The sequence below is a fragment of the Protobothrops mucrosquamatus genome, unplaced genomic scaffold (genome assembly GCF_001527695.2).
Source record: "Protobothrops mucrosquamatus isolate PMUCROS unplaced genomic scaffold, P.Mucros_1.0 scaffold1116, whole genome shotgun sequence".
Classification (NCBI taxonomy): domain Eukaryota; kingdom Metazoa; phylum Chordata; class Lepidosauria; order Squamata; family Viperidae; genus Protobothrops; species Protobothrops mucrosquamatus.
The window spans coordinates 2,281-12,342 of NW_015387335.1; the positions used below are offsets into that span (position 1 = coordinate 2,281).

The 10,062-nt window shown below is 36.9% G+C and overlaps 1 protein-coding gene across 1 annotated transcript in view; it reads left to right on the plus strand.

Annotated features, from left to right (window-relative positions):
- The first annotated feature begins 6,224 nt into the window (after positions 1-6,224).
- Positions 6,225-10,062, plus strand: part of LOC107291312 (vomeronasal type-2 receptor 116-like) — an 8,872-nt gene continuing 5,034 nt past the window's right edge. Inside the window, exons 1-3 of the mRNA XM_015820304.2 lie at positions 6,225-6,365; positions 6,815-7,024; positions 8,425-8,551. Coding sequence (XP_015675790.1) covers positions 6,225-6,365; positions 6,815-7,024; positions 8,425-8,551 — 478 coding nt within the window. The remainder of the gene's footprint in view (positions 6,366-6,814; positions 7,025-8,424; positions 8,552-10,062) is intronic.

The window sequence follows — 10,062 nt, forward strand, 5'->3', positions numbered from 1 at the left end:
CAGGGAAGCAATTTTCTGTGTGATTTAGTTGTTCTTTTGGGGTTTTCAATGTTTCCCATACCAATTCTATGAGTAAGAAAAGAACTGGGTCATTATCAAATTGACATTAGAAAGAATATACTATGAACAAACCTCAAGATTCATTAGATTCTTGAGTGATTTTTCTGTCTTCTATAAAACCATTGACTAATTGGATTTTGTCACCAAAGCTGATAATACATTCACTATTGAACTCTTTGCTTGACCCCCAACTCAATACATAAATCTTGCCAGCTGTACATTACTTTTGAGGAATTATGTTAATGGACGGTTCTTGATAACAGGAAACTTTTAATACAATAAAGAAAGATTTCTCTGTTGCAGGTGAAATCAAGTATTTCCAAATGTAAACCTTGCCTTTTTGTGGTTTTGCTTGATTAGAAAAGGAGGAGATAGGGTAGTATTGTGATCCTGATTTCAGGTAAAGCAATCAAATCAGTCTGAAGGAACTTTCAAAAAGTCTTAATGAAACCTTAATCCATCGTACTGCACATGATGTGACATTCTGGAAATTTTTTGCAGTACAGCCATCAGTATATTTCTGGAACCATCTAAATATATCGGAATAGGCTGGACCAGGCCTTCATATTTCCATTCCTAATTATCAAGCTGGATCCTTCTAGAAGTTGCAAAAGGTTCTGCCTTGTTCCACACATTCTCTTCTGAAAGAAGCCATTTGATTTCTCAGATATTCAGGGGAGATGCATCTTTCCATCCAGTTACATTCTTTCTTGGCAAGAACTTTGGATCCCAATGACATAGGGATTACATGTCTCCTCCCAAAAAGTGGACTGTCCAGTTTAGCAATATTATGATTTGAGGGGTCCTTGGTGCTCTCTGAGCTTCCTTGTTTTCTTGCAGACATTTCATAATCCAACTAGGTAACATCATCAGTGCTAGTAAAGGAGTCTGTTTGCTGTCTGTTTACATTTTGGTGTCTTGCCTGTCTGGTGGGTCTTAGAGATTCTTTGGTTGGGCTGTCTACTAATGGCTTTTTGGCAGTTTCTTGACTAGGGTATTGCTTACTTGATTGTTGGTCAGAAGGTGACCCTGGATTTAATCTATGCTGTTCTGAGTGCTGATTATTGATGAGGAGGTGCTAGAGTCTTTTACTGTTTGGGGCTGGTTGAATGTCTCTTTTGCATAATCTATAGATGTTGTTAATGTCTATGTGCCTATTGATGGCTGATTTGTCAGAGTGCCAGGCTTCTAGAAATTCCCTGGCATTTTTTAATTTGGCCTGGTCTAAGATTGTCACATTTTCTCAATTGAAACTATGGTTAAATCTGTCTATATGTTGTGAAATTAAAGAATTTTCGTCATGCCTTTTGACTGCCAATTGGTGTTCATGGATGCGTTCTGCCAGTCTTCTGCCTGTTTGTCCTACATAGTGGTTGTTGCAGTTCTTACATTGTATGTAGTAGATTATTCTTGTTTTTTCTTCTGGGGCTGCTGGGTCTTTGGGTTTACTTAGGATGTTTTGAAGGGCTTTAGTTGGCTTGTTTGCTATGCTGATTCCATGTGGTTGTAGTGGTCTATTTGCAGTTTCTGAGATATTCTTGTTATATGGCAGTGTAATTCTTTTTAGGGTTTGTGTTGGTTGTGCTGTATTGGGTTGAGTGGTCAAGGACATTTTGATAAAGTTGTGTGTGTATTCATTTTGTGGGAATGTGTTATATAGATGCTCCATTTCCTTTTTATATTATATTATGACTTCCCATCTAGATGGAACTTTTCTATCTCATGGCATCTGCTGATCAAACAATACTAATAGATAATCATGAGGAATTAAAACAGTTCCTAAATATGTTAGCTTACTAAAGGTGCATTTAATACTAATTCTGACTACCACTTTATGTGGATTAGAGCAGTTTTATCTTTCTGCTCTTCCTCTTTGATTGCGTTTAACAGGCCACTCTGAGAAATTATAGACCTCAAGGTCAGCTCTTCAAGCTTCTCCCAGAGCAAATGGCAAAAGCTTCCTGTGGCATCTCACAAACATGTTTGCTTCACCATTTCAATGAGAAGTTACCATATCTCAAGTTATCACACACACTGTGATTAAATCACCAGGTCAATCCTCCAGTGGCTCTCAAGATGCTTCTGAAGAAATTACCGGGGGGGGGGGGGATTCCAGAATAGATATATATATCCAATACATTGTTCCCTGCTGGGGGCCATTCCTCAAAACTGGTTGAAGTGTTCCCCAACCATTGCAAGGTCAATAAGAGAACTGCTGCCATTGGTTGGGTTCTTAGGGTTTTATATTTGTTGTTCATAGCACAAATATGTATATATAGTCATTGTGGCTTTTGTGCTAATATTTTTAAACTGTTGATTAGACAATGCCAAGTCCATTTGGCAGCTGATAAATTCTCTTTTAATTTCAATAAATTAAACTAGCTGCATCATTTCACATATGTGAGATATATGCCTTCACACTTCACACCAATATGCTAACTCACTGGTTCTATCAGCTCAACAGGACAACTGTCTTGGAAGAATTTGTATAAGACAAATGAAGAGAGACTGGGAGACTGAGAGAAAATATTGTGGTGGCCAAGGTCTTATGGTGGTTCTTTAAACTGCAAGTTAAGAAAGAATGAAAAATTAGGTACAGTATTAGAGTTGAGAGCAACTCTGTTCTTTCACACTTTGGCATCAAGACCTAGTTAAGCTTAAGACAACAGTTCAGATCAAATATTGAAGCATGGCATATTCTTAAGACAGATACCAAGCAGTGGTATCACTGTCTATAGCATCCTGTTTGAATCAAGGCAATACAGGATAGACCAAATGAGCAGGAATGTTGGGTATTATTGCCGTATTTTTGCTTCAGGAATTGGCCATGAAGGTACAACCTCTTAAATGCACTGGAGAGGAAGCCCTTAAAATTCCACAGGAATGGTACCAGGATGGAGAACTTCTCATTGGTGGATTGATGTCCCATGTCCATTACTTGTTCCCCGAATTTAGTTTCAACAGACATCCTTTTGAAGAATCAGTTGACCTCCCATTGTAAGAAATCACTCTCTTATCTGATTTTAATCTAATCCATCTCTATTCTTTCCATCCATATAAAATAGGGAGGTTCTTTCAATGTGCCATATGTTTAAAGATATAAGGTGTCATGGACATATCCTTTACAATAGCTTGAAGTCCACCTGATCTACTTCAAAAAGATTATGGGGCATCTTGCAATCTTTGAAAGAGCATTTCAAAGTTGAATACAAAAGTTCACAAGAAGGGTAGAAATGTGGGCTCTTTTACTCACAATCTTTTCTGAAGAAATAAGAAGGAATGAGGACATGGAAGGAAAAGTGAATTCATAACCATATGGCTATGTTCTTCAGCTTTACCTTCTTCATCAATAAGATCTGTAATATTTTCTCCCAAATTTATTCCACTCAGCTTAGATTCTTTCTACAGTAAATTAGAAAAAAATCTCATTGAAAAATCAACCCATTCTGTTTCTTCCAACTGAGTAACCTGTCTTCTCTTCAGAATCTGGGCACATATCTTCTGAGAATTAGTGATTAATGCCATCAATTATTTTTTTTAATTTCAAAGGGCAAAATATTTAGTTTTTACAACACTTTTGATCTCATTCTGCAGGAGGTCCTCGTAGTTATAAGATGAATGTTTTGTAGTTAAGGATTGAATAACAGTTTAGTAAGGACTAAAACTTGCATGGAGAGTATAATATGACAATAAACTCTCCTTTCTAAGGGCAGGAAAAATGAGAATTCTTTTGTAAACCTCTTCTACATGACAACTATTAAGATATTTCAGGAATTTTATCATGTCAACCTTCTATAAAGTCTTTCATGGTTTCTCCAATTATTCCATGCATGACTTTATATTCAGTCATGCTGAAGACTTTTCCTTTAATGTTTTTTGGTATCCCAGTTAAAATACCTCTTTATGCTTCATATAAAGATATGAATCTTGAATCTAAAGAGATAAATTGTTGGAATTCAGCAATATCTCTAATACACACAATGCAAGGACAGTCTAGGAAGGCAAAATCAAAACATGTTTATTGTTACTTTTTTTTCATTGGATATCTCTTCCTTAGTAGCATAATGCATAGCACAATTCTCTTTTGAAGCAAGTCACTTTATTTACAGTGTGATAACAAAGTTCTACCAACACATCTTGGCTTTAGTGTTTGCTGTGAAAGAGATCAACAAGGATCCTCACATCCTGCCCAACATCACTCTTGGATTCCACATCTATGACAGTTACTCTGATGCATTAATGACCTATCGTACTACTCTGGACCTGCTTTTTAAGTTGCATAAAATTGTCCCCAACTATATTTGTGGGGCTCTAAATAAAATTATGGGAGTCATCGGAGGGATGAGCCCTGAAACTTCCATACGCATGGCAGAAATTTTGCAGCTTTTCAAGATCCCACAGGTTAGACCCATAAATAAAAATCTCAAAATTATAACAATCACACAGATGGTCTGCTTTGGATTTCCCCTTCAAGAAGCAACTTGATGGTTATCAGTAAAGAGACATAAAGAAATTAGGATAAATAGAAATAAAGAAATTAGGGTAAAGTGTGGACTTTGATTAATCCATGTTTCTCTTTAATATATAGCTGCTTTCAGTAAGATACAGAATTTTAGTGCATAGCTGTTTGAACCTCCAGGCTAATGCTAGCTGTCATCAACTGCCTCATTGATTTCAATTCATATATATTAAGCATAATGTACACAAACATCTGTGTTTTATAAAATGTGGGGGACAATACATGGAAGAAATATTGACCTGGGAAGAACTAAAGGATTTGATTCTTTAAATTCAAATAGAGGTAATCATCGACTTACAACCACAATTGAGCCCAAAATTTTTTATTGCTAAGTTAACTTTGTTAAGTGAATTTTGCTCCATTTACGACCTTTCTTACGGCCACAATTCTTAAGGGAAACACTGCAGTTGTTAAATTAGTAACCCAATTGTTAAGTGAATCTGGTTTTCCCATTGACTTTGCTTGTCAAGAAGGTCGCAAAAGGTGATCACATGACTCCAGGACAATACAATGGTCGTAAATGTGAGTCGGCTCCCAAGTGTCTGACTTTTTATCATGTGACCATGAGGATACTGCTATGGTCGTGTGAAAAAGTCATAAGTCACTTTTTTCAGTGCCGCTGTAACTTTGAAACAGTCACTAAATGAACTGTTATAAGTTGAAGTCTACATGCACTTAAATTACCTTTAAGAAAAAGATTTGAAATGATGATGACTATAATTATGATAATACTATAGATAGACAGACAGACATATAAGATTCAAAAATGATATCTCCATTTTGGGGAGATCATGGAACAAAATAAAAAAATTAAGCATCCATATTTTTAAAAATAAAGTGGTTTAAATCAATAAAAATGTATCTTTCTCATCGTTCTTCCTTTCTCGCACTCCTCCTTTCTTTTCTTTAGATTTCATATGGATCATTTGAATTGGCAGTGACTGATGAATCGCGTTTCCCCCCTTTTTATCGCATGGCCCCTGATGAAACTCTCCAGTACAAGGGTTTAATCCAGCTCCTTCTCTACTTTGGGTGGAAATGGGTAGGATTTGTCATTGTCGATGACAAACATGGAGAACATTTCATACAAACCCTGGAACCCATGCTCTCGCGAAATAAAATCTGCTCCGAATTCACCGAAAGAGTTGACAGAAATTTTCATTTTTATCAACTCTTTGAAATGGTCGAACGGACGGTGAGCCACGTTGCTGTGTTCACAGAGAAAACAGCTAATGCCGTTATTATACATGGAGAAAATATAGTCTTTATGTGGCTGGCCTCTACTCTATTGGTGACCAAATTTTTTCCTCTGACAACTTCTAATTTTTCACAACAATATTCTGCAAGCAAAGTGTGGATCACGATGGCTCAAAATGATTTCACATTACATTCCTTACAAAGAGCTGTTGATATGCAAATGTTCCATGGGGCTATTTCCTTCTCCATTAGCAAAAAGGAACTTCCAGGTTTCCAACCGTATATACAGACTGTCACCCCTTCTGGGGCAAATCAAGATGGCTTTATTAAAGATGTCTGGAAACAAGCTTTTGGCTGCTCAGTATCAAATAATGATTTTTCTGAAGATGAAGAATGCACTGGAGAAGAAAAATTAAAGGACCTTCCTGCACCCTTCTTTGAAACCGGCATGCTTGGCCATAGTTATAGTACCTACAATGCCGTCTATGCTGTGGCTCAAGCCTTACATACTGCTTACACAATTAGGACACATCAGAACTTACGAAAGGACAGGGATCAAGTGCAATCAAAGATTGTAGAAGCCTGGCAGGTAAGATTTCTCTTTATCAATGTTCTTTAAAAAGATTCTCTATAGTTACAGCCGAGTAGCAGGACTTAAGGAAATAAAGAGTGCAGAGAAGAGCAACAAAGATGATCAGGGGACTGGAGGCTAAAACATATAAGGAACGGTTGCAGGAACTGGGTATGTCTAGTTTAATGAAAAGAAGGACTAGGGTGACATGATAGCAGTGTTCCAATATTTGAGGGGCTGCCACAAAAAAGAGGGAGTCAAGGCTATAGGGTTTCCTGCTTGAGTAGGGGGTGGACTAGAAGACCTCCAAGGTCCCTCCCAACTCTGTTATTCTGATTTTTTTTATTCCTGGGAGGGGGGAAGACTCCAAATTTTAAAAACAGGTGTTATTTGAGATCATTAGGAAGTGTATTTGTTTCTCTTTAAGCCTTATACTTTTTTTCTGTAAGCTCCACCCATTTCTGCAGAGAATTTCCTTCAATAACAATGTTGGAGATGAAATTAAATTAAATGAAGATGGAGCATTACAAGCTGGATTTGACATTGTAAACCTGGTCACTTTCCCAAACAACTCTTATATTAACATCCCAGTTGGAGAAATAGATCCACAAGCTCCTTCAGGAAAATCCTTCCTCATTCATCAAGACAAAATCCAGTGGCATCATGAATTCACTCAGGTACCATAACAATAACATGGGCTAAAAGAACCGAGTTAATATACACTGCTTTTTACACCCCTAGCCTTTCCTTTAGCCCATAGTTAGTTTAGCCTGTAGATAGTTCCTTTAGCAACTATCTTATAGGCTCCAAGTCCAGTTTGCTCCATCTATGGCAAAGGTGTGCAAAAGCAGGTGTATTATTGGACTGTTTAATGGTAGATATTCTCATTCTTTAGAGTTTCCAAACCTGTGCAAAGAAATGTATTTTCCCCCTACTGAATGTGGGATCTACAGCATCAGGTTGCAGAACAGAAGGAAGTATTGTTATCTAAACCTTCATTCCTGATAATAGAATTATTTATTGGTAAAGTGTAATTGAACACACAAGGAATTTGTCTCCGGTGCTAAGCTCTCAGTGTATATACAAACAACTGAGTNATAAGTCATAGGTCATAAATCATAAGATACAAACAACTGATAAATCATAATATACCAATAGGAGAACCATAGTATGAGTTACAAATTTTTAAAAGTATATAAAGACAAGGAACCATACTAAGACACAAAGCAATACAAAAGAGCGGAGACAGTAGAGAAAACAACCTAGATTTGAACAAAGAAAAAACAGAAAAGTTTATCCATCTTCTTTGTCAACGGTCTGGGTAAATAGCACATTTTCAGACTTTTCAAACAAACATAGGATGGGGGCCACTTGAATTTTGGAGAAGCTTTATTCCAGATGGCAGGTGCTGATAAAGAGAAGATGCCCTTCCACGGTCCCAATAAATGGCATTGTTAAATTGATGGAACCCAGACTGTGCCAACCATGCTAGATCAAACCAAACAGGCAGATACTATGGGGGACAGGCAGTGCCTCGTGTAATACCAATATCACTTAAATTTATATTTCACTTCACTGTGCTTAACAGTCCTCTCTAAGTGGTTTACAAAGTAAGCATATTGCTCCCAACAATCTGTGTCCTCATTTTACCAACTTGGGAAGGACTGAAGGCTGAATTCTGAGATGGTCAGGATCAGAGAAATCGAACTCCTGGCAGTGAGCAGTGAGTTAGTCCGCAATACTGCATTCTAACCACTGCACCACCACTGCTCTTCAGGGCCTATACTTTTAGGGTTTTATAGTTAGTAACTGACACCTTGAATGTGGAAGAATTGGGGAAATAATCAACTTTAGATATGCATATGGAATGTATTTCATTCATTAAACTTCAACTAAACTAAAAAATAAATGAAATACATCTTCCTGGTTTCAGCCACCTTTCCAAGGTTAAATTGTCTGAGCCTGCTTCATGGCCTGGCTGGCTGTCACCAACTTCATTCTTACTCATTGGCTATAAGACAAAAATAAAACAAAAACCAAAAGGTTAATACTGACCACTTTCTTTATTTGGGGATAGCTACCTCCTGTCTCGTTATGTAATAATCCTTGTCCTCTTGGAAAAAGAAAGAACAAGATCGAAGGGCGGAAGTTTTGCTGCTATGCTTGTGCTTGGTGTCCAGAAAAGATGATATCCAGACAAATGGGTAAGAGTCATAGCATCTTGTCTGAAAGTTCATTTCTGCAGCCTGGTTTTAAAAAAAATTCTTCCGTATTATTGCTTGGTTTCTTGATGCGCTTCAAGCCAGCTTGTTCACCATTTCCTAGCTTGAATAATGAAATCTGAAGATGTTTATGTTAATGGCCGCTAAACATTAAAAACAAAGGAACATCTCTCAGGTATGGTATCCTTCAGCCATCCTGATTGCATTGAAAGAGGAGCTAAAAGAATGTTCCTTTGTTTCATTTTATCTCTAGTCATTGGTCTGGTCAATTAGAAGAAGTCATACTATCTCTGTTTTTGAAAACATTTAAACAGAACACAGTAACTATGGATAATTCAATGCCCTGAAAAATAGCATGTCTCTCTCTCTCTCTCTCTGTGTGTGTGTGTGTGTGTGTGTGTATCCCTTTTCTTTTTGTATTAATAATATCACTATATCAGTCTTCTTTTTATATTATTTTATTATTATTTTTAAAAAACATATATATATAAACTAACATAAATTTTCAGTTGAAAGAAAAATAAACAAATAGAGACAGAAAGATAAGAAGAAAAGGTATTAATAGATAGATAAATAGATAGATAGATAGGGAGAGAGAGAGAGAGAGAGAGAGAGAGAGAGAGAGAGAGAGAGAGAGAGAGAGAGAGAGAGAGATACAAATTCTGACTTCCAACTTCTTCTTCCAAGGATATAAGAAACACTTAAATTCAGCTCTAAAACTATCATATAATGTGCATTTTAACAGTTATCAAATCCATCAAGTCATAATTTGGTGGGTTTTTTAACACTTTTTAACACTTCCTGTAAAAAGTCCATAAAAGGCTTTCAATTATAGAGGAATTTCTTCAGTGATTTTTCTCTCTCAAGAACTATTAATTTTAGCCATCATTGCCAGTCCTGACCTTAGCTAACCATTCTCTTGATGTGTGTATCGCATTGTGCTACCGTATTCACACATAAAACTAAAGCACCGTGTGCCTTTTTTTGCCACCACTTTATCCACGAATCGTAATATAAAAATTTATATTAATTTTTAAATTTTATTGAATTAAATTTTAATTTCATCCAATATTGCTCGGCTTTTTTGCAACTCTCTACCAAGGGTACTAAAATGTTTCTACTTGAGTTTTATTTTCACTTAAAGTAGGATGAAATCAGAAACCTGGAAGGAAAGCAGCATGAGTTGATTATGGGGGAAGTCATTTTCAGGGATCGTTAAAGCAAAATGTTGCACACAGGACATAAGGACAGGCCATCACAACAAGCAAAAACCTACAATTGCTCAAAATAGAGGGGAATTATTAGTTTGTGATGAACCAATACAAATGGGTTCTTCTCTTCCAGTATAATCATATATTCACACAGGAAAAAAAGATGTCAGTGACATCTTCTAGCCCACAGGTTGGCAACCTGCGGCTCCAGAGCCGCATGCAGCTGAGCCTTCCCCTGTGGCTCCCAGCTTCCTCTGCCATTTGCAGAGAGAGACAGAGACA